The sequence below is a fragment of the Tachysurus fulvidraco genome, chromosome 9, assembly GCF_022655615.1.
Source record: "Tachysurus fulvidraco isolate hzauxx_2018 chromosome 9, HZAU_PFXX_2.0, whole genome shotgun sequence".
NCBI classification, from domain to species: Eukaryota; Metazoa; Chordata; class Actinopteri; order Siluriformes; family Bagridae; genus Tachysurus; species Tachysurus fulvidraco.
Window position 1 is genome coordinate 20,476,852 of NC_062526.1, and position 24,448 is coordinate 20,501,299.

The following is a 24,448-nucleotide window of genomic DNA, read 5'->3' on the forward strand; positions in this document are numbered from 1 at the left end:
TTTTCTCTTTACCCCTACCACTGCTTCCTGGCTCATGACAGCATTATTCGCCGCCTCAGCTGGTGCAGGGCCTCGAGGTAACATGCTGATTGTGGTTTATCACAACATTTTATTCACACTGTCTGCAAAATGAGCGAGTACATCATGGGAGGAGAAGATATTGTATTTAAGGAAACTTTTACCACAACAGTTGAAGAAACTGATTCCAGGCCTGGACTATGTATGGAATTTCTGGATACTAAACTAGAAAGCTAGATACAAAAACCCCATAACTGTGATCTTTAATGAAGCCGCATATGAAGTGTCCAAACACACACATTGTTGTTGTTCTTATTCGGCTGCTTCCTCTTCAGGGTCGCCGATTGGTTCATTTTGACACAGGTTTTACTCCAGATGCCCTTCCTGACACAACCCTCCCATTTTACCTGGGCTTGGAATCAATATTTAGAGTTAACCCCTCAGTAGATGGATTGGTTCCATGCCCATGAATAGAACCCAAGTTGCGATGGTGAGACTGTTGGATTGTGCCAGTGGACCCCCAGGTCCCTGAACCCAAACCTGGGATTTGAGCTCGCAACCTTCTGATCAGTAATCTAACACCTTAATCTCTAAGCTATCACATTTTCCAGGCCTCCAAATACCCCCTACATGCCTCCACATCCCTCCACATGCCTCTTGACATTACTGAGACGTTAATTCCTAACGCATTGAGCGCATTCTGTGTGGTTTCATTGTTTGAATCTGTTGTTCTCCACAGTATATAGGTCTTTTTGACTCATTCACTCTTCTGGTTTTTTCCCTGTAGTGAATTGATGGTGACAGTAGGAGAGGATCGCATGGCTAAACTGTGGAACTTGACTAAGACCCACACTTCCCTTAAGGCATTCAAGCGCTTCTTGCACACTGATGTGTCCTGGCCTATCTTTTGGCCAGGAGTTTTTATCACCCAGGAGTCCTGCTATGTCAAGTGAGGCTCCGCCTTAATGTTTAATGTCTCAAACTGTCTATAGTCTGCAGCCTAAGTCATGCTTATAGTAACAAACTGTGAGAGTCACACTGAGAACTAGAAGGAGAAAAAGAAATGCATCTCAATGACTCGGATGATTCATTTATTCACATGTAGATTGTAGACTGACCAGAAATAGTTTCAAGATGGCTTACAAAAGTCTTTTAAATTAACCCACAACGTTTCAAAAACGTCTCGCTAGCAGTGTAACTTTTGACGTTGTTATTTGCTAATCGACTGGGAAACAGCTTCTATTTCCTGTTAGTAAAAAATAAATAAATAAAATAAAAGTTACCGTTCCGTCACAGACGATACCTTTCTAACCTTCGTACACTATTCGCTAGTGTAGTGTACATATTGCATAGTGTGTAGTATAGTCTGTCATTTGGGACGCAGGTTATACTGTATGTGAAGACGAAGGTCGTGTGATTTTTTTTTTTTTTTTTTTTTAATTTTCTATATTAAATTCCAAAGCAAGACTTTTGTTCTTTCTTTGTTCTAGGCTTGGCCAACAAGGACTCCACTATTTTGACTCAGGTTACTTCAGTCAAAAGGCTTTCTTTGTTTGTTCCAGAAAAGCTACTGTCTGGGTGAGAGCGTTTACATGAATACTGAGTGAACACCATTCACTCTGTCAAACTTTCATATGATGATGATTCTTTCTCTTTCACCCTCAGAGCTTCTCTGTGTCTGACTGGATGAACTCCTGTGTAATCGGGGACAACATCGGAGAGTTTATTTGCTCTGTGCTGTGTGACCCAAACTGCAACTACGGCAACTGCAAGAGACATCGATTTGTATGTTCTTGATACACTACCATGATCATTTTCCTGCACTAAGATCTCACATTGAGATGTTTCCTCAATGTCCGTGATTAGATTTGTTCATATAGAGCTTCCTAGGACATACTGCTAACGTTAGCGTGTCTTTCTGCGTCTAGCCGGTGTACAAGGCCGAGCTGGTACCGTTTCACGCTGGTCAGAGATCTAAGGATGCTCACCTCAAGGAAGAGGAGGAAGAGTGTGACTCGACGCAGCAGGAGCCCCAGACCTACAGTGGGGCTGTGAAAAAATACTACCTCAGCTTCAATGACATGGATCTTGTGAGTGTCTTCTTGTGGTTTTCTGCTTTAACCCCAATTTAATTGTCAGGATGCAAAAAGATTTAGACACACAAACCATACTGTTGGTCTTTATTTTAAAGAAAGTTACCATAAGCACAATTCCCTAAAAATAGCTTTCAAATACAGAACTTTAGTTCTTTGTTTAGCAGAACATCTTTACAGCATCTGAATTGTTTCCACCAACAAAACCCTTCTCAGTCTGCTGCTTTATCTCATCTCAACCTTTATCATCTCAGAAAGTGCATTTTACTTTTGGGGTGTTTGTAACTGTGTGCTTGTGCTCTTTGTTTAAAACAAAAACTGCTTGGTTATTCATGCTCATTGTACAGTGTATTATTATTATTATTATTATTATTATTATTATTATTATTATTATTATATCCGATATACTGGAATAAGTCACTGCTCAGGTGAACATGGTGGTATTCGAATTTGTACTAACAACCATAAGGGTGTGGAATGGAGAGATGTTAAGTCAGTACTCTGAATTGTGTGTGTGTGGGTGTGTGTGTGTGTGTGTGTGTTTCCTTTTCCCACATAGAGATCTTTTAAACAATATCAGCAGAGGCCTATAGTGAAGCAGCTGCATACCTCAGAGAATAAAGGTCTGCTTCCCGTGGATCAGATGCCTCTCAATGCACTGTACAAGGTAAGAAGGTCAGGAGAACTCAGCAGAGATGAAGTTTAATTATCTGTCAAACATCATCTACACAAACAAGACAAGTCATGAGGATTAAAGGTGGGGTCTCCGTTGTTTGAGAAATGTTTCTGAAAACTGAGTCGGGGTGACAAACAAAACAAACGTGTAGCCAATGAGCAGAAAGGGGCGTGTCTTGTCAATATGGGTGGAGAGAGTGTTCAGTGCGCATGTGTGACATTAGCAGAAAGCGGTTTTAACATTGACATGGAGGATAAAAACAAAGAAAGAAAGCGAAGAAAGGCTTACCATAAGGCAAGAAGTAGGACTTGTTAATATAGGATCAGCTTTCCAGCGCTCGAGAGAACTGAAGGAGCAGGAAGTTGGCCACATATTCACAGACTTTAGTTTCCCGAGTCAATAACTCCTGAGCTAAACGCTGTTACTACACAAATAACACCTCTTTTCTATCGTAGTAATGTAGAGAGGCAGCTACAACCACGTTTTGCTAGTAACAGAATTTAGCTCAGGAGTTATTGACTCTGGAAACTCGAATCTGTGAATATGCGGCCAACTTTACTTAAGATGCTGAGGCGTTTTTTTCCTTCTCGATAGGTGAGTAACGTTGGTTTTGCTTTGTTACACAGAACTAATATACGCCGTCCTTTGTATGATTATGCTTGTGTGTCATTTTTGCTTGTTTGTTTATCTGCAGTCGTATTGTTCTTCCCTTCAGCTATGATAAAGACACATTTCTTCCCATTAGTTACCTGGGTTACGTATGTATGTGTGGGCGGAGCTATCAATACAGAGGTGGGACCCATTTGGGTTAGGGTTGTGTTTGTTTTGGTGATTTCAAATGTCAACATTGGCTTTCAAACATCGGAGACCCTGCCTTTAATTCTAGATTCATTTCTAAGCATTTTCTACTGATATTTAATGTCACTCGCTCCATCATAGTATTTATGAATCCTAACGTGATTCTCACTGGACAAAATAATAGAAACACTATTTTGCCCGTATCATGTGTTTTGGTGTCTAAACGTAATGATTCATTTCTCCTCCATCCTCCAGATGTTGCAGTAGAGATTAAACGGGGAACAATAAACATGTCTCGTCCTCTAGGTGTGCTTCAATCCAAACATGGACGCTCACAGCTGGGTGCTGTCTGCTGGCCAGTCTGGACTGGTGCGTGTTCACTGCGTCAGCGGCCTGGACAGTCCGCTCATGCACAAACTTGTTTGCGAGGCCCAAGCACAGTTTAGCACCATGTTCCGCTCTCAGGAAAAAGTGGTGTCTGCTACCGCTGTCCACCAGTGCACGGCCGAGACTGTGCAAGTGCCCTAGACGCTCCAGAGTAAGCCATGACAACACACAGAGATGTGGTGCATTTGTTTATTCCAGTCCTTTGATTTTACTCTTCTACGACTATCAGATATTTTTTTAAATCCTAACTTATTTTGGATAAGATTTAAAAGCGCTATTTTGATACAGGTGGTGAAAGTTGGTAGGTTTTATATTCCGTGCACTTGGTTTTTTATTCGTTGTTGTGTTGTACTGGAATTGTGTCATTACTTCAACAGCACTTTTCATCTGCTATAGATGTTTTTTCTAAAATGAAGACTCTAGGTTCAGGTTTTATTTGTGTGACACTCTTATTTTTTTTGTACAATGAGTTTGTGTCTTAATTAAAATAAGTCGGTGATATATTTGGATTTATTTTTTTGTCCTGATCCTTTTTGTCCAAAAGTCTGTCTATAACTGGAGCGGCCGCCTTCCCTGTGGACGCTTTTAATGTGACTGGTGTTCAGTCCTATCTGTTATCTCTTGTCTCTTTACCAAGAGTGTATGGCTCACCTTCTGCCTCATTAATCATGTCTAATTACACATCCCTGCTGCTGTAATGAACACACACACACACACACATGCACGAGATGCACTAACAGTGTGATATTCACTTCAGGCACATTAATAAGAGAGCTGAACACAGTGCTGTGAGACGCCTCAGATGCATCATGTAGCTCTGTACTGAGGTTTTTAACAAGGTTGATGAATCCACTGTGGTTTTCTGAGTAACAGAATCATTTCTCTCTACAGCTCTGGGTAACTGTGAGCTCAGAGGCAGCAGTTAGCTTGTTTTATTGTAAATAAATAAGAAAACTTTTTAAAATGTACCAGCAAATGTGCTGCATCCATTAATTTCCACCATGTTTTCTGACTGACAGGATGTCCCCAAATTAACACACCCTTTACCTCAACTCAAATAAAATCTGTAGTTTCCAACTCGTAATTCCGACTTTGTGCCGCTAGCGAACGCTTTGTTAAGAACTGAAGTCGTGATTTCATTTGACGCTTGTTTTATTTTATCGTGGTTTACAAAAAGCTGACTTTATTAAATGTGTAGTGATAAATGAGAACACGTAGATACACACAGTACCACCAGTTACACATTTACACCAAGGACTTTTATACAATATGTAAAATATATAAAGTATACACACACACAGAGACGCACACACACGTTCACACAGACACACATTAAGAATTTTTACAGTTTTTCAAAGTTGCACACTGACTTGTAACGAAGCACAAAAACAGGGCACATCAGACACATCAGAAGCGAACACGTTAACGGACATTCGGCCTTAAATTCACCTCCGTTTGTTTGGGCTGAGGAACGTTTTTAGAGGAATATTACTCTTTATGGTGGTGTATTTTGGTTCTAGTGCACTGTTCTATTCCCACACTTTAATTTCATCATGTATTCATGATGAAATATTCATATTCACTCCTTCAAGTTGGATTATTATTATTTTAAACAATTTAGAATAAAATCTGAAAGCTCAGATTCTCAGCTCCAAAACAGATGACTGAGGAGGGGGGAAAGGAGGGATAGAGTAAAAGCTTAGAAGCTTCTGTGACATACACTAAGTACAGCACTATTTAAAAAAATATTCAAATTTATATATATTGGTCCTTTTACCCCCCCACCCCCACCCCCACTTGCTCATCATGCTGCAGTAATGCTGAGATGCTTATAAGTAAAATATCTCAGTTTTTATCAAAAGTGCTAGAATCGACACAAACGACAGTACATGGTCAACGAGGCGGTGAGATCCTTTCATCAGAAATCTTTTGCTTGGCAGTTTTTAGGTTGAACTCGGCACTCATGCAAGCGTGCTGCTCCTCAGTGGGGTTTTTCACATGATGAACCATCAATATTTTTTCTTTACAGTGCAGCCCACGCTATCGAAACACTTTAAAGCAGACCTTAAAGCACAAAAAACAACACGTTTGCATACCAGCCGGAGAGAACGGCTCTTATTCATCAAAGTCACACAGAAACGAGCAGGTGGAGTGAATGCTTGATGAATCATGAACAGTTTAAGGAGTCATGGTTGTGATGGGCAGGGGTGCACATACTTTTATCTGTAATGTTTGGTATCCCTGCACTTCCCAAAAGCATGCAGGAACATGGACTGATTAACAGCCTCTCAGGGTGTGGGTGTGTGTGTGTGTGTGTGTGTGTGTGTGAGATTAAGATTACTGATTCAGAGTTTCAAGTCCAAATCCGGTTGAAACTGAACCTGGGGTTCAGGAAGTTTTAAAGCTTCCTTTAACCCTTTGTGTTTCCCTCCTGAGCTGATTAACATCATGAAGATCTGATCAGAGTTTCACAGTCTGAGGAAACAGTCATGTCATGTGTGTTGTCGTGTTTGTCTTCTCATTTCCACCGAATCTACATGTGGACACGAAACCTGACAAACTAAACTGTAATAGTTTGGGGTTCAGTACGACACAGTGATTACATTTTTACTGTTAAAAAAAAAAAAACTTGATGGAATTGACGAGCGCGCACGCACGTCTGATTCGACTGTCTGTGACGTCCAACTGTGCTAACTGACGTTTACACAGGTATAAACAATACAAGTATTTTTACATTCAAATTATTTTGGTTAATATTATACACATTCTATCGAGTACAAAGTGCAAGCCACGCCATTTTAACGATTTAATGATACATGTTTATGTTCCCGGGATTCCCCGTGTATTAGCTTTATTAGCTTTTGTTTCGGTCCCTTTAATGGAGTGATGCAGGGACGCGGCAGCGCTGAGCTACGTTGGAATGTGGCAGTCACATCTGTTGAAAGTTATGGCAGTGTGTTTGCACTGGAAATCATATGCACTTAGAATGAGTCTAGACGTCTGTCATCATCGCCTGATAACACGTCATTCGAATCGGGAGGAACGTCTGCTGACGATAAACAACTCGAGGCAGAGTTAAACCGGTGCGACACTCGAGTAATTAGTGCCTTGAATTTCCCTCTCTCTTTTAGTTTTTAATTTTGTTAGATTGTAATTTAGGCTCAAATGATCTATCTTTACATCTTTAGATCACGTGTGGAAACTTGTATGTCCTCGCTGCAGTCACACTGAAACCCAGCATCCACTCCATCCTGTGGTCTCAGAGCTGCTAGAAAGAGGTGTTTCTCGCTATGGGAAAACAACACTACAAATCTAGAGGTGCGTCCCAAATCACACTGTACACACACTACATAGTGTAAATAGTGTGTGGAGTGTTTTCAAGAAGTGGTGCACTTATTTTATCGAAGAAAATACAAAAAATCTTGGACACTTCTTGTGACACTTATGTAGAAAGGGGGCGGGGCTTCAGTCATGTTACGTGCGTTTGATGATCGACACCAAACGAGCTGCGGCAAAACAAAGTGTCCATGTGATGCTATTAAGAGTGAAAAAAAAAAAAATTTAATGAAGATGGTCCTAGTTGACTGAAGACCTCCTGCATACAAAAACACATAAAAGTGGAGACACTTCAGGAGCTCTTCTTACTATTAATCTGAACCGGTTTCTTATTTAAACCATCTATGGCTGCATACCGGTCTGTTTCTTTAGAGACTTTAAACATGACAACGAACTGTGATTGGCTGCTTTACGTGTCACTCAGAAGACACCCTCTTGCACGGTACCTTGGCCAGTAAAAGCTGCTGTGGAGTTCAGACCTTCTGCAGTCAGATTGAAGGTCTGAGTACATGAGACTAGCTAGAGCAGAGGTGTCAAACTCAGGTGCAATTATATTTGGCCCACGAGATCATATAAAATGTGCATTACAGCTGGCTAGCCGCATGCTCCACTAATACTACAAATACCCAGAATGCCTTACCACTGTATTGACGCATAGTCACGAACAGCAAGAGCTGTTGACAGTCGTTAACAACCATGTTACAGTCACAAGTTAATTCCACCCTCCACAAAAATTGCAAAACGAAAGATGGACAATAGGAGCTTTCAAGACAGGTGGGAGCAGAGCCGATCCTGACCTCCATGGGGCCCTAAGCAAAATTCTGCTAAGGGGCCCTCCTACCTGACCCGTGAGCCATGTAAACCATTTGCCACACATTCACACTTGACACCCCATTGCTCCCACTACAAACCTCCCTACTTTTAAAAAAAGTTTGCTCCTAGTGAATATGCAATAGCAGATATCAGAAATGACGTAATTCCTGATATCAAAAATACGGTTACTTCTAGAAATCACACTCTTAATATTTACATTTTAAGTATTGAAAACTGAATTCTTGATATCAAAAATCCATATCATGTGAATGTATAAAAGCTAAAATGGCTTGCCATACCGTATCACTGTGTTTTATAGTATGCACGAGAGCAATACTTGATCCCTGATGGTTATTATTTACTGAGGGATGTGCATTCATAATGACCTGGCATTATGCCCATTAAATCCGTTGGTTTCCATATTGCATTAACGTTGTAACCTTGATTGAGTGACTATAAACATAGTCATTTAGGAGTGCTAATCACGCTACTTTTTATACTGGTCCCCACACAGATGCTGCTGCTACGATTGCACGCGCATATGAACGCGTGTGCGTGTGCACGCTCGGTGCGGCGATCGGGCTGCCGTCTATAAACACTGTTGCCCTTGGACGTTTATTCACGCGAATGGTCACGCAATAAATTGTTGTGTGACAGACAGACAGACAGGCCAAGAGATGCCCTGGCAGCACTGCACAGCTAATTAAGCTAGTCAAATAGAGACTAGAGACAGAATCACATCAACTTAACTTTACTGTTATTTGCTCTTGCTGACAACAAACTTGAAGAGAACACAAGTTTACCTGATTGCTGTTCTCGCATTTCAGTCTCATTTTGTTTCTTTTTTCTCTTTTCATGGCCAGATGGATTGCTCCGCTTCATATGGTCATCTACACAGTAAACATTAACACGCACTGTAAAATGAGGCCTTGCGTAATTTGCGGGGCCCTACGCAACTTGCACGTTGGATTTTCATTTAATGAATTTATTATTGAAATTATGATTTTTGGTTGTTTTGTTGTTGGTTTTGAAAAAGATCCACTTCAAAAAGGAACTTAAAATGATACAGTGGGAGGCATAATTTATTTTATTTAAATAAGAAATGAACACCACTGATGTGTCTTTTATTTCAAATTCTTATGTGTTTGTAATATGAAGCTCTGGTTGTTCCAAATCCCGTGTTCAAGTAAAACTAAAGTTTGTTTCTATATGAAAAAGGTTGAACATTACATATCAGTTGCAGTTCATTTTTCAATAAATATTCAGTTTGGCCCGTGACTTTATCTCAGTTTTATATTTTGGCCTACTGTGACTGAGTTTGACAGCCCTGAGCTAGAGCATGAAACACTAATTATTCACTAGAGAGACAAGGATCCAACAGGTTTATAAAAAATGTACTGTCCTTTACTGTAATGTGAGTGGAGCTTCTTTTTTGGATGCTGGACAAAAAATAAATAAATAAAAAATAAAAATAAAAAATACAAAAAATAAAAAAAGGAATGTAGAGTAACTAAAAGTATATGTAAATAAATATGACTAAAATAAACAAATCCATTAAATAATCCTAAAAAAATAATCAAAAAGAAGAGTATTAAAATAAAATCTACATTAGACAAAAAAAATCTCCAAGAAGGGTCTGAGCTTGTGTTTCATGTCAATGACACCTCTCGTATGTAAATCTGCTTATTACTCATGCGACAGAGTAACGAGCTGTAACCTGTGTCGTGTGATTAAGGTTTACCTACATGTGTGCACATGGAGCTGTAATTTACTGAGGTCTCCTTGTGCACAGGAGTTTTAATGAGTTCAATCTGAAACACTCATCCAGAGATCACATACTTTGTCCCTATACAACTCTGATGATTCAGAGCCATTGTGTCCATGGGCGTAAATTTCATTTAACGGGGGGGGACAAATATAAAATTTCTCATGAGCAATTTTTGAAGGGGGACACAAATAATACAGTCTAATTGTACTTATAAAGATATGTCCCCACATTGGAAAAACTTTGGTTTTATCATTATTATTGTAGCATGGCATCATTATGGTTATTTTCAAAGTTTTTCCTCGAAGGCTTTGGGGTGTTAGTTGCAGTGCACTCTGCAACAAGCTATTGTAAACTATGGAATAAAAACACTGTCAATAATAATCGTACGTAATTCAAAGCATGTGTGTGTAAATTTTAATTTTGCGGAGTTGGATCCCAAAATTTATGGCCACGACAGTTTACAGATACGAGATTTTGTGTGTTTGTTCAAATACAACTCCAAAATGTACGACTATGACAGTTTACACACACAACGCTTGTTTTCACAACACCTCTTTTTCACACACGAAAACGGTCTGTGAAACAACTGTCAAAAATACGTCATCACGTTCACAGGCATTACTATCCAAGGGAAGATGAATTGATTCCACGAAGTGCGCATGCGCCCCGCCCTCTTTTAAACCACTGGCGCCGAAACGGCGGATCAGCAGCCAAGCGCTCACTCATCGATCGTCTCAGGTAAGTTGGTTTTCCTTCCAAATTCGGACATGTTTAGGTGTTAGTTATCACTAATAACAGAGAGGAGTAATATTACAGAGATAGGTTAACTATAGTAAGATTAGCTCTCAGAGTAAGGTTACATTAGGTGCTTAAAGAATACAGCTGTTTAGGAGGTCATCACTGCAGTCTGTAGCGTGATGTGATAGGCCAACATAAAAGAATTAGCAATGTTACAGCTGTGTACATGTACTGGAATACACAGGTTATGCAATACGTGTTCACTGCTTAAGTGTTAAAGTCATATTTTATTGTTTATCAGGTTCTATTAGGTGACATCTTGCACTCAGCCCAGAATCTGGTGTCGATGTTGACCAACACCTTAAGTGCTGGACAACAGAAAATGGGGAACCAGTCCAATATCAGTGGACAGTCAGCACAAGAAAGAAGGTCCAAGTCAAATGGGCAGTCAGTGCAGCAGGAAATGGCTAGGTGTGAGGTGTGTGTCGTTTATGTAGGCCTCTCTCATCACGCTACAGACTGCAGTGATGACCTCCTAAACAGCTGTAAACAGCTAAACAGCACCTAATGTAACCTTACTGAGAGCTAATCTTACTTACTATAGTTAACCTATCTCTGTAATATTACTCCTCTCTGTTATTAGTGATAACTAACCCTTAAACATGTCCGAATTTGGAAGGAAAAACCAACTTACCTGAGATGATCGATGAGTGAGCGCTTGGCTGCTGATCCGCCGTTTCGGCGCCAGTGGTTTAAAAGAGGGCGGGGCGCATGCGCACTTCGTGGAATCGATTCATCTTCCCTTGGATAGTAATGCCTGTGAACGTGATGACGTATTTTTGACAGTTGTTTCGCAGACCGTTTTCGTGTGTGAAAAAGAGGTGTTGTGAAAACAAGCGTTGTGTGTGTAAACTGTCATAGTCGTACATTTTGGAGTTGTATTTGAACAAACACACAAAATCTCGTATCTGTAAACTGTCGTGGCCGTAGATTTTGGGATCCAACTCTGTAAAATTAAAATTTACACACAAATGCTTTGAATTACGTACGATTATTATTGACAGTGTTTTTATTCCATATAAACAAGCTAACGTTAACTACATAAGTAATATTTTAATCGCTAATATAGCAGATTCATGGAAAATTACATCGGTAATCAGCATTTTTGCCGCAACTAATTTATGAAATGAGTCTGCATCAACTACATTAAAGAGAATCGCTTTATTTAAAGTGAATAAAATTCCCTACTTAATGGAGTTCAACATTAATTGAGCCTCAGCCACACACCTGACTCGTGTGTGCAGAGTAGGTGAGATGTACTGGGAAAGCAGGCAGTGGGTCAAACCACTGTGAGGAGGAGGGGGGGACTCAACTGTTTCTAAATGCAGTTTTTGCAATTGTTTTTTTTTCTAATTACACAATTATTTAGGTATACATACATATATTTTTCACAATAGAGAGTGCGATATTTAAAAAAAATAAGTTTTTGGAATCCTCGGATGGGGGGGCATGTCCCCCCCGTCCCTCCCCAGGATTTACGCCCATTATTGTGTCTGATCTCTGTAAAAGTGAGCAAAGAAAACATCTTGAAGAGTCATGGACATCAATCTGGACCTTGTGGTTGTTTGGTGGTCAGTGTGGGGCAGCTGTTTAATGCCTCTGTTTGTTAACATACAATAAATATTGATGTTGTGTGTATTATGGGAATAAAGCCTGAGAAGCATACATGTTTTAGGAACTATGAAAGGATGGCAGTGTCTCTGCGTGTACATATAACCAAGAACTAAAAAGTGCACCAGTAGGGTTTCAAAAACAATGTATTTCAGACAGGCTGCTTCCCAGGATGGAAACTGCTTCCTCACCGGATTTGCTTGGTGAGGTTAATCTATGGGATCCTGGCACATGGTGCAGTAGGCCATGTCCTCACTGTAGGGCTCGACCTGGATGGTGGTGCCGTAGAAGCCGAACTTGGTCTGCAGGAGTTCTGTGGCTTCCTTCAGTACGCTGTGAGGATCTGCATTCTCCTCTGATGACAACACAAACTGCGTTTAATTTGAGCACTAAATACAATACGCAAATCAGCGACATCACTTTAAGCCGAATTCGTTTTAGGAAAATATGTCAGAGTGAAGTGAAGTTTAGTTCTTACCGATGGCCACGTGGACAGAAACTAGGGGCTGTCCTATAGTTAGAGCCCACAAATGCAGACTGTGCAAAGCCTTTACAGATTTCAGCGAGAGCAGAACCTCCTTCACAGAGTTAAACTTAATTCCTCTGGGTGCTCCTGAAAGATAAACCGATGCCATGAAGGACACAGTGAAGATGTGAAGATTTTACTAACACTATTAGATTAACGATGAGAAATTAAATCAATAATTAGTATTTCCAACTAATTAGAAGGTTGAAGGAAGTCTTTGGTTTTCTGGGATTTGAACTCACGATCTCCTCATGATAAACTCTGTGTTGTACAAATATTAGGTAGGACACAAAAACGCCTCACCTCGTCCAAGTAACTTCAGCTTCTGAAGTCATTTAAACTCTTTGTGTCAGCGTGTCCACTACATGTGCACCAGTGGGTCAGATTAAACCATAAAATCATGTGACTTACCACATAAGACCTCTTATTATTGAGAGGTCATGGCCTACTGACCCCCGGATCTAAAATATATATGTTTATTTCGATAATACAGTAGCTGTTTGTTTCAGCTTTATGAAAGTTCAATGATTTGTGTATATAATCATATGCTGAGCCACTAAAACCCCAAACCTACCCTCCATGAGGATGCGGAACACATCCCGGAGGATGGTGAGTGTTGTTCCCAGGACAAACAGAGAGAACAGGAAGGTGCAGATGGGATCAGCGATTTTGTATTCGGGCTGCAACACAAAGCATTCAGTTAGTCTTCTTTAAAAATCTATCGTAACTCATCACACTATATGGCCAAAAGTTTGTGCACACTATGACAATCACAAATCACACCCAAATGTCCTTCTTGAAAGTCCTACTCTCGTCTGCCGTTGTAATAACCTCCTCCAATCTGCTCCTCTCTTCTGTGAAGGTTTTCTGCTATAACTGTGGGAATTCATTCAGCCACAAAAACATTAGTGAGTTCAGACTCTGATGTTAGGATGTTGAGGAGACTCTAGTTCAGAGCAAAGGTGTAAGTCGGGTTGAGTCAGAGTCAGGGCTCTGTGCAGGACACTCATGTTCTTCACTCCAATCTTCATGTCTTCATGGAGCTGCTTTGTGCACAGGGATGTTGTCATGCGGGAACCAGTTTGTAGTTCCACTGAAGAGAAAATGTAATACTAGAGTGTTCTATAGATACACTATAGAACTCCATATGGGTCTGATGATCAGTGGTGTGCATACTTTTGTCATATAGTGTAGCTCTAGACAACTTTGTGTGACTGTACAGAGTGGAGTGATTTGAGGTATTTACCCGTAAGTAGATAACGATGGCTGCAACCATCACCCCAAAACTCTGTAAAAGGTCACCCAGAACATGGATGAATGCCGCCCTGACACTGGTGTTCCCATGGCTACCCAGGAGGCTGTGAGAGTGGCCATGTCCCACTGGACTCATCCCATTCTCGGTGATCTTGTGATAGCCAGAGTCATTCCCGTGAAGGTTGGTGGAGTGATGGAGGATGTACGCCATTCTGTAACAACAATGGATTAAAACCACTAGCCTCTTAAATCAAACTAGTAAATCTTAAGCCACACCCACTAACTACAGCAAGGTAGGATTATGGACAAGTCTGCATAATTACCATAGCCAGACTTGAAGCAGCTACAGTTATTTAGTGGAACACAGTGAGCACACTTTTCTTTTTTTTTTTGACTCACATGATGTTGACCATGACGGCACACCCTGAAGTCAGCAGCATCACTCTGCCGTCGATTTCATAATCATTTTTTACAATTCTCTCAACGGCGAGGTAAACCAACACCCCAGTAACGATCCAGATGGACATTATGGATATCAGGGCTCCCAAAATTTCTGTAAACAATCAAACAAACAAACAAACCCATTACTTAAGACATAGACATCATATCAAATATCAACTCACAAATATTCTCACTGAATGACAAATATCTCCTGCAGATGTTGGAGCAGATGTTGGTTTTGCTTCAATAATACTTACCTGATCTGTGCCAGCCAAAGGTCATGGTCTTGGTGGGAGGTCTAGAGGAAATCCACAGGGAGAAAAGGCTAACCATCATGCTACCAAAGTCTGTGAGCAGATGAGCAGCGTCGGTCATGATGGCCAAGCTGTGGGCCAGATAACCTCCTGGAGAAACAGAGAGAACACGGACCACTGGAAGCTAGTCGAGAGACGTATCAACAAATTGCATAAAATCGCTGTTTACAGTATTTGCAGTGTGTGTGTAGCTTTTAAACAGAGCTTTCACATTTTAAAAATAAGATTAGTCTATTAGTCATTGATATTTGATCATAAAACAGTCAAACAACCCGCCTACATTAAAATTTAATTATTAAATGATTCTCTCACTATTTCTGGAGAAGACTGTTGCCTAATAAATGTTGTCTAAGAAATCGAATGCTCCGCTCTGAAGCCAGCATTGAGTCAATACCACAATGTAAAAATGAACTATAAATGATTATTAAACCAGAAATCCTTAATGCTTCATTCCACACAGAAGGAACATTCATCTCCCTCGAAGATGACAAGAAACAAATGGCATCCGAATAAAAGTCGATGAAAACGGAGGAGCCGTCGACATACCGAGCTTGATTTAAAGTGTCAGATTCTGGTTGAATTTACACAGATGATCCAGATTAAACTACAGTGTATTGATGCGCAGGAACGACGCAAGATGTTTTGTGAGAGTTGTAAATGAGTCCCTGTTTTCTCCTGAGCAGTGAAAAATCCTCCAGGTCCTGCACATCGTTTGCTTTTCCAGCACCTTTTTCATATCAGACAGGATGATTGGTCTGAATCTCGTTAATTATTATTTTTTTAATGTAACTTTTTGTAAGTGTGCAAGTTGTAAGTTCCAAGTATAGCTTCTAAAATGAGTTGAATCCATTTTAGAGTACGACTGTAATGTAAAGTAACAAGAAAAACAAAGGTTTATATATAGGACATTTGAAAAAATTAAAAAGACATTGAAAACCTGGAAACAAGCTGCTGATCATATCGAACCCACTGCGTCATGTCTGACTCCTGAACTCTGACCCTTAATCTCTAGACAAAGTACTTCGTTTCACAGCACTGTATTTTTCTGCAATTTGAAAAAAAATTTTTGTTTTCTGATTGTTTGAAGATGGAAAATTCAATTCATTCATTCATTCATTTTCTACCGCTTATCTGAACTTCTCGGGTCACGGGGAGCCTGTGCTCTCAGGCATCATCGGGCATCAAGGCAGGATACTCCCTGGACGGAGTGCCAACCCATCGCAGGGCACACACACTCTCTCATTCACTCACACACACACACACACACACACACACTATGGACAATTTTCCAGAGATGCCAATCAATCTACCAAACATGTCTTTGGACCGGTGGAGGAAACCGGAGTGGAGTAAACCCCCCGAGGCACGGGGAGAACATGCAAACTCCACACACACAAGGTGGAGGCGGGAATCGAACCACGACCCTGGAGGTGTGAGGCGAACGTGCTAACCACTAAGCCACCGTGGTTGTTTTTAATAGAAAGAATAATAGAACACAAAATTCAAGATTAATAGAAGCTAGAAGTCCAGAACGTCGTGTGCTGTAGAGTCTAAAGAGAATTTCACATAATGATTATGTTGCACCTTAAGTATGAGTAACTGACATGCAGGTTAAACACAATCAATTTAAATTAGACATTGTAACATAGCACTATTGAATAGATCAGCAGTTCTCAAAGAAGTTCTCTCTCATCTGACATGTGACTGTATCCGATATTCTGTTTAGAAACAAGAGAAAAAACGAATAAAACTCAGGCTAGCCAAAACCAACTAAACTGTTTGTTGATTTTTTCTCTTCCTAACAACCATTTGGATACGATACATTGAATAGATTTCATTCAGTCCTCAAGCTCCCCTACGCTAAGAGATGAAAGATTCAGGGATCTGTGGCACACGATGGCAAACAAATCCGATTTGCCTTCACGTCTCTCGCTGGCTGTTTCTTGTTGTCGTATAAACGGCTAGTCAAAGAGTGCATCACACTACATGATTAATCAAGAAAATATTTCACGATTGAAAATAAACCTTAGTCGATGGTGACGTAGTGTACGCTAGGCTTTACTGTTCACTCAGGGTTCTGAATTTATTGTTAGCACAGTTCTGTTTCCTCAGTAATCGGTCTAATGTAGAGCAAAATCAGTTACAGGTCACATGACGTGGGGGGGGAAGCTTTACATTATTTTGCAGCAGAAATTTAAACTGGTTGAGAGCATATTAAATATAACATGGGATTTTTTTTAAATCTGGAAATAAACATTTTATAGGTTCTATCAGTTGAAATGAAATTTCAGTATTCAATATTCTGCACTATATTGATATTACTAGCAAATGTAAGCAAATCTCTGCTCTTAACTTTGTTAATCCACTTCAATACGTTTTACACTAAGCAGTTCATCCAGGTTGGAATTTTTGTGTGTGTGTTGTGCCTTGGACTTGGTGAATAATTGACCTGGTGAAATCATCAGCACTGGATTTCTCTTTTTAATCTCCTCCCAGTGACATCTGTAATGACTGAGATTCTCTGAGAGCTGAACTCATGTTCACACGTCCTCACTCGATACGTCTCTGCCTGCATCATTTTGAGAAATCTCAACATCTATAATGTGGAGTTTGGATGATCGTGTGTTAATTCCTGCGATCATGAAATGCTTAAATCTGGACTGGGTTGTGTAACTCCTTTCTGTTACCAGTTCCTCTGAACCTGCTACATATAACAATACACAAACACACTATGTACCTTTTTTATAAATCACCCTCCGTCTTTAAGAAGTTTGTATAGCAGCATTGGTTGTTCTTTTCTACAGCACCGTATCTCTTACCGATCACTTCCCCGATCATGAAGAGCAGGCAGACTACAGAGGCAATGTACAGCTTCTTTTTAGCCACCACTTTATCCCGGTTTTCCTCCCACTGTGCTTTGCTTCCATGACAGTGGGCTCCCACGGGCCTTTTCAACTCAATGGCTCCTGTGGCATCTCCGTTTTCATACACCTGACTCGGGTAGCTTTCATTGGAACCTGGAAATTCACTGAAAAAAACGAAGAGACAGATGTTTTGCAGCCGTTATGCAGATTTATATTTTGGGTACATATACTGTAGATATTAAAAATGAGTTCGAACCATGAATAAATGTAAACGGCAGATAGTTTATTACAGATTACAAGTAGAACCTGATGCCAAGGACAGGGAGACTTCTGCCAAGTCGATCTCTTCTTGTTACCAAGATGTATGCCTCGTAGCACGCTTAATTTATATCTTAATGTTCGTGGAGCAAGGAGAAGGATAAAAATCCTTTACTGAACCACTAATTATTGAGATATTAGACTTTACTACTGACTGATGAATAGCAAATTCCAATAGCAAAAATCGTGGATGCTGAGTTCCTGAATATTTAATTACCATCTCTGTACAGGAAGAAAGCATGAAGAACTTGATCTTGCTGTTTGGATAAATACCAAAACTCTAAATCAGTTCATTCAATTCAATTTGAATTCATTTATTTGTACTGTGCTTTTAACAATGGACATGGTCTCAAAGCAGCTTTACAGATGTACAGAAACAGAATAGGAACTGTAACAGGACATGCATCTCTATGCGTCTTCCTTTCGAGTTCTGTACATTTTCGAGTTCTGGGAATATTTCAGCAGGATGGACATCTAGAATTATAGGAGATTGATAAATTCTGCAAAACCAGAATATATGGGAGGGGGGTGTTTAAATTGTACTATTTATCTCTAACATTTATCACTAATGATCAAGCCTGAGGTGACGGTGGTGAGGAAAAACTCCCTGAGATGACATGAGGAAGAAACATTGAGAGGAACCAGACTCAGAAGGGAACCTCGTCCTCATTTGGTTGACACTGGACAGTAAATAATGTCAATGTAAATAATGTCCCTATGTATTCATAATGTACATCATTCCTTATAAATCTTACAAACATCGCACTTGTCATTTGTGAAATATCTGGTGGACGGTGTAAAAAAAAAAGGAATCGCTCCGTAACAGAGTGACCGAGGTTTAAACACTAAGGGTCAGTTAACTTAATTTTATCTCTAACACACACAGTGTTACCCCTTGACCACTAGAATACCAAATGTTCAAATCCATGAGAACCCCACCGAAATGATGTTCCAATACATTTAATCAGCATGACACATCAGGGATACACATCAGAGTTTAATGAATACAGCGTGGGCTGAAGCTGCTGAGTCTGCTTTTCTGGCCTCTCTGTCCCTCTGCTGCAGGCGTGTTGATGGGAGAGACGCTATGATGAAGCTAATGGAGTGGAAAAGGGCAATCTTGCCTCTCGCCTCAGAAGAGATAAGCACCCCCAACACACACACACACACACACACACACAGAAATGAAGCAGCCAAGCGAGACACAGTATAATCACCCCACTGGGAGTGACACACATGATACAATCCCACCCTCTATACCCTCCATACTGCGTACGTCTCCTCACCATGGGGCAGTTCTTCCTGAAATCAATCGGACTGCATTTTTACCTTCTTTCAGTTTACACTTGGGTGAACATCCGACATCTTGTAAAAGATCATATATATGAAGATAAACCACTTTTCAGTTAATTTGCACTTGATTTAATTCAAGAAAAAAATAAAACAGGGGTAATTGAGTGGAGTTTTTTTTTTGTTTGGGGTTTTTTTTGTTTTTGTTTTTTAAACCACAGCTGTGTGGCACCTGGCAAGGTTATATAATCATAACAAAAATGTAGAAAGAATAAACAAACAAACAAACAAAGAAACAAATGCGCGTTCACATGGAGTTATTAAAAAAAATAATTAGCTCATTTATCATCCGCTGTGTTCGGTGCATGTGTCAGAATTATACATTATGGATGTCAAAAATATGTTTATTATTATTATTATTATTATTATTATTATTATTATTATTATTACATGCGTCCTCACCGTCAGCAGACTTTCATCTTTATGACTGATGCGAATTTAATCACAGATTCATTATTTCGTTGTATTTGTCTTGATTCTCTAAAGGAACCAAACGATTCTCTGCAAATGAACAGCAAAAAAATACAGAAAAGAGGGGATTTAAACTTGTGGGTGCACGCGCGAGGACAGGAGGCCTAAAATAAAACCTAAAATAAATCCTTATTTTTTAATTTTTTTATTTATTTTAATTAAAGAACAGTCTCCGTCACTAAACGGTTCAATACAATAGACATTCGAGTTCAATAACTCTGATACACTATTTGCAATTTTGTATAAAGGGAATCGAATTATAATCTTCATCACACTATCCGGAGCAAGAGGATTGTTTCACTCTGCGTCTGGTTCCTCTCTTGGTTTTTCCCACCTCATATCGTCTCAGGCAGTTTTTCCTCGTTTCCTTGATCATTAGGGATAAATGTATATGTTTCATTTTTATATTTCTATAATGCTGTGCCGATATCTGCACAAATAAAATCAACAAATCAAACTACATGGAATAAGAATAATATAATAGTTGTGTATCGCTTGTAATTGAAGAATCTTTGTAAAGCTCTTTCAGTTAGTTTGTTTACTCTAAATAATGTTTCAATAATAAACAGAAGAACAGAAGAATTTATAAGGAACATAAAACACTGTCGGATGCCTATTTCCGATTTCTCTCATTGTACATAAATGCCTATTATTATTATTATTATTATTATTATTATTATTATTATTATTATTATTATTATTATTATTATTGTGTTATTATTATTATTATTTTAAGTATTATTGCTATTATTGTTATTATTTTTAAAGTATTATTATTTTTATTACTATTATAGTTAGTGTGATCAATTCATACACAGAAATTTGTTTTATTTTATAAGTAATGTCACAGAAATGACCCATGATAGAGAATTTTTTTCAAAGGTACAGCCAGGGTTAACTGTTTACACTGTACTTTCCTCACCTGAGCGTCTGCCTTTCTTTCTATCTACACAGAGATCACAGGAAACACACACACACACACACACACACACACACACACACACACACACACACACACACACACACACACACACACACACACACACACACAGGCTTTAAAGCTCTAAAAGACCCTAGAATTGAGGAACACGTTTAAAGAGTGTTTTTTACACATTTTTACACATTTTACCCATCTGACATTTTTGGAATTTAAGACAGATTAAACGTGACCCCTCCCCACCCCAAAAAAAATTACATTCTGGTTTTTTAGACTTTATCAATTTCCTATAATTCTAGATGCCCATCCTGCTTATCCCCGCCACTTGACAGTAAATTCTAGTAAATGTACAGCACTCTAAGGGAGGACGCATAGAGATACATGTCCTGTTCGTGTCACTAGTATTAACTGTGATCTTGTGACTCTTCGTCTTCATAGAGAACGCGCTTTGATCTAGAACTAATTGCTTTTTGTCGAATTTGAAATGTTCAGCCACTGCACCATAATAAATAAATAAATAAATAAATAAATAAATACATAAATAAATAAATATCAAATAATTAAATCAAAATGAAAGAATTAAAATCAATGTTTATTCTCAAATCGAATTCTTTTTCTAAACAAAATATCCAGATAAATAAAGAAACTATAAAAGCAACGTTTTGATTATTATTTTTATTTCTTTTTTGTTTGTTTTAATATCCAGTTAATGTGGTGTTTGCTTTAAAACAATCTTTATAAAAGGTTTTTGAACAAACCTACGACGGCTTTGAAGCTGGATTTTTTTTCTGATCCTTTAAGAGGTGAAAAACCGAAGCCATTTGTCAAACGCTGTCCAAAAGCAAGTGATGCATGGAAATGAATTTGCTCATTGACACACACACACACACACACACACACACACACACACACACACACACACACACACACACACACACACACACACACACACCATGCAATCTCTGAGAGGACTATGAAGGAGGAAAAGAAAAAAAAAAGCCAGGGTTAAATGAACACCTACAGGGTTTATACAAGTCCAGATAGAGGTGTTAGTTTTTGATCACTGCAGGTGTTGATTTCTCTCTGCAGTCTGCTGCATCTCATCCATTTGACTCTCTGTGCTATGGACAATTAGGGACATTTTTTTTCCTGGAAAAAAGGGTGTCCTCAATCTGATAGATGTTGCAGCAGTGTGGGAAAATTAAGCTATTAAAAAATCACTTGATTTTTTTCAAGCTACACTGATAGACTTTATTTAAATACTAAATAAAGCGTCTTTATTTAAATACTTAAAATAAAATATAATAAAATAGTAACTAACAAAAAAAACTGCTGGGATTAGAATGAATGAATAATAATTTATTATTATTATTATTATTATTATTATTATTATTATTATTATTATTATTATTATTATTATCAATTTGGTTTTTAAAGGCACCTCAAACGCACGTAGAACATTAGGCATCCAGTGGAGCTCAAGCGTACACACATGCAAAAAATAGATATATTCACCTGTTAAGTTTCAGAGAGTATGTTTTGCTGTTTCCCTCATTAATTAGATGAGATTTCTCCGAATGCGCGCGAGCCTCCATGCTACAGAGCAGCCTGTAATCCAGTCCTCTCGCTAATCACAGGTAAATGAGTAAGAAGGTGAGCGCTGAATTACAAAAGCACATGTGATTCTTCTTTCCTTTACAGCACGCGATAAACAATCCTCCAGTCCATGTTTTATCAGAAGTGAAAATAATCGCACGGAATCAAATCCCACATCGTCGCTGTGAACCGAGCAGCGAGGAAAGTTATTAATGCGCCACAGCGCTGAACTTGAGGCTTTTGTGCAAAAGGCGCAGCGCTGAGACGCAGAGTGAGAGTGCGCGTGCACGTGTCTGTCACTCGCTCACTCTCTCTCTCTCTCTCTCTCTCTCTCTCTCTCTCTCTCTTTCTTTATCTCTCTCTCTTTTCTCTCTCTCTTGCTCTCTTTCTCTCTCTCTCTCCCTTCTCTATCTATCTATCTATCTATCTATCTATCTATCTATCTATCTATCTATCTATCTATCTCTCTCACTCTCTCTCTCTCTCTCTTTCTCTCTCTCTCTGCTAAAAAAGCAGTTGCAGTCTGACTGTAAATGAGCAATGCACAACCCATAACACACACACACACACACACACACACACACACACACACACACACACACACACACACACACACACACACATCACATTATTACAGCATTAAGATGCAGCAGCACTTTTCGACTGCCGACTCTAAAATACGAGTCTAAAAAGAAGGAACTGGTTACACACTTCTGGCTTCATTTGATTTGCATCTTTTAATAACGGAATGCATTTTAAGCTTTTGTATCAAATATGTTGTACAGCAAATATAAACTCTTCTCTCGGGTGGAATTTAAACCTGCATCCTCACCCTCATCACTGTGGATACGACTAGACAAGATCAACATTTAAATAAAAGGAAAATGCTGGAACACACCTAAACCCAAACAATACAACATGACTGTAGCTTTACATGAGTGATAGGATACTAAACTGATTAAGTGAAGTGAAGTGAGTGATGGGACATACAGCTAAGTATGAATTCGTTCTCTGCATTTAACCCATCCAAAGTGCACACACAAAGCAGTGAACACACACACCGTGAACACACTCCTGGAGCAGTGGGCAGTCATTTATGCTGCGGTGCCCGGGGAGCAGTTGGGGGGGGGGGGGGGGGGGTTCGGTGACTTGCTCAAGAGCACCTCAGTCGTGGTATTGCCGGCCCGAGACACAAACCCACAACCTTAGGGTTAGGAGTCAAACTCTCTAACCATTATGCCAAGACTTGGCATACTAAAGGAAAAGGAAGAGAAGAATATTGTCTTATATTGTCTAGAAAGCCTAAAAACAACACATTTTAAAAAAGAGATAATACAGTGTTTCTTTCTCATTAAGCAAGTTATTAGTATTGCAAATGCGTTGCTAGAGCAGAGTAGGTGGTTGTTGGAGTATTTCTTGAGAGACGCATTGATTTAAAATCTGCCCCAATCTTAGCACACAACCTCAGAATCTAGTCTTAAATATGACTTTTAGGTTTTGTTTGAATGTGTCCTGGCAGTCTGAGTAAACGAAGCCTCGTCTCTTACTGACTGACTAACAGATATGGTTAAAACAGCCTTGCATTCATCTCACAGGTTTTACATCTTCTCATTTCCCTATCTTGTATTAAGAATGTAATCCACTGCCTGAACATCTGCAGCACAGCCTCAAGGTCATTACACTTCTTATATTTATCCAAAGCAGAAAAACACAGCTCTATCCTCCAATCTGATTGTTCTGGAATACCGAGATCTTTACATAATGTAGCCGTTTCCTTCCACACAACTTATCTAACTTTTGCCCTAGATCCCTCTTCAAGCTGAAATTATCAGCAAAAGGCAAGGACGACTCACAAACTGGAGGGCAACACCATTAAGATCCTGAGTACTCTGTTACCATATTCTATTAAAATGTGCTCTGTATTGAGAAGGATCTTTGATCGAATGTCTCACTCACCTGAGCTGGAGTATGTTTGTCACAGGATCACCAGATCAAATCATGCGGTCTGTCATCTGAACCATTATGGAGAACATCACTGTCACATTTAGCAGTGGATCTTACAGAATGATCATCAATATC

At 39.3% G+C, this 24,448-nt stretch overlaps 2 protein-coding genes across 6 annotated transcripts in view; one reads left to right on the forward strand and one right to left on the reverse strand.

Moving 5' to 3' along the window:
- The window catches only part of gtf3c2 (general transcription factor IIIC, polypeptide 2, beta), an 18,716-nt gene extending 14,093 nt beyond the window's left edge, over positions 1-4,623 (forward strand). For 2 of the 3 annotated variants that reach the window (XM_047818927.1, XM_027138051.2), the window contains exons 13-19: positions 1-77; positions 806-967; positions 1,509-1,596; positions 1,684-1,803; positions 1,947-2,108; positions 2,671-2,778; positions 3,892-4,623. The exon at positions 1-77 is cut by the window's left edge and continues 68 nt beyond it. In XM_047818927.1, coding sequence (XP_047674883.1) covers positions 1-77; positions 806-967; positions 1,509-1,596; positions 1,684-1,803; positions 1,947-2,108; positions 2,671-2,778; positions 3,892-4,113 — 939 coding nt within the window. In that variant the 3' untranslated portion in view covers positions 4,114-4,623. Of the gene's footprint in view, positions 78-805; positions 968-1,508; positions 1,597-1,683; positions 1,804-1,946; positions 2,109-2,670; positions 2,779-3,840 lie in introns of all 3 variants that reach the window. The other variant, XM_047818928.1, reaches the window with a different exon arrangement.
- A 474-nt stretch (positions 4,624-5,097) lies between these two features.
- On the reverse strand, positions 5,098-22,655 carry slc30a2 (solute carrier family 30 member 2). Of its 3 annotated transcripts, none has more exons than XM_027137956.2 (9): positions 22,289-22,655; positions 17,653-17,861; positions 14,777-14,923; positions 14,478-14,631; positions 14,071-14,290; positions 13,399-13,504; positions 12,777-12,911; positions 12,490-12,653; positions 5,098-6,036 (listed from the first exon to the last, which is right to left on the reverse strand). In XM_027137956.2, the coding sequence occupies exons 1-8, from the start codon at positions 22,366-22,368 to the stop codon at positions 12,508-12,510; spliced, it is 1,197 nt and encodes a 398-aa protein (XP_026993757.1). In that variant the 5' UTR covers positions 22,369-22,655; the 3' UTR covers positions 5,098-6,036; positions 12,490-12,507. The 3 variants fall into 3 exon arrangements, with proteins under 3 accessions (XP_026993757.1, XP_026993758.1, XP_047674885.1); XM_027137957.2 differs by lacking the exon at positions 5,098-6,036 and adding an exon at positions 8,950-9,011; XM_047818929.1 differs by lacking the exon at positions 5,098-6,036 and having other exon boundaries at positions 12,427-12,653.
- Between the last annotated feature and the right edge of the window lie 1,793 nt (positions 22,656-24,448).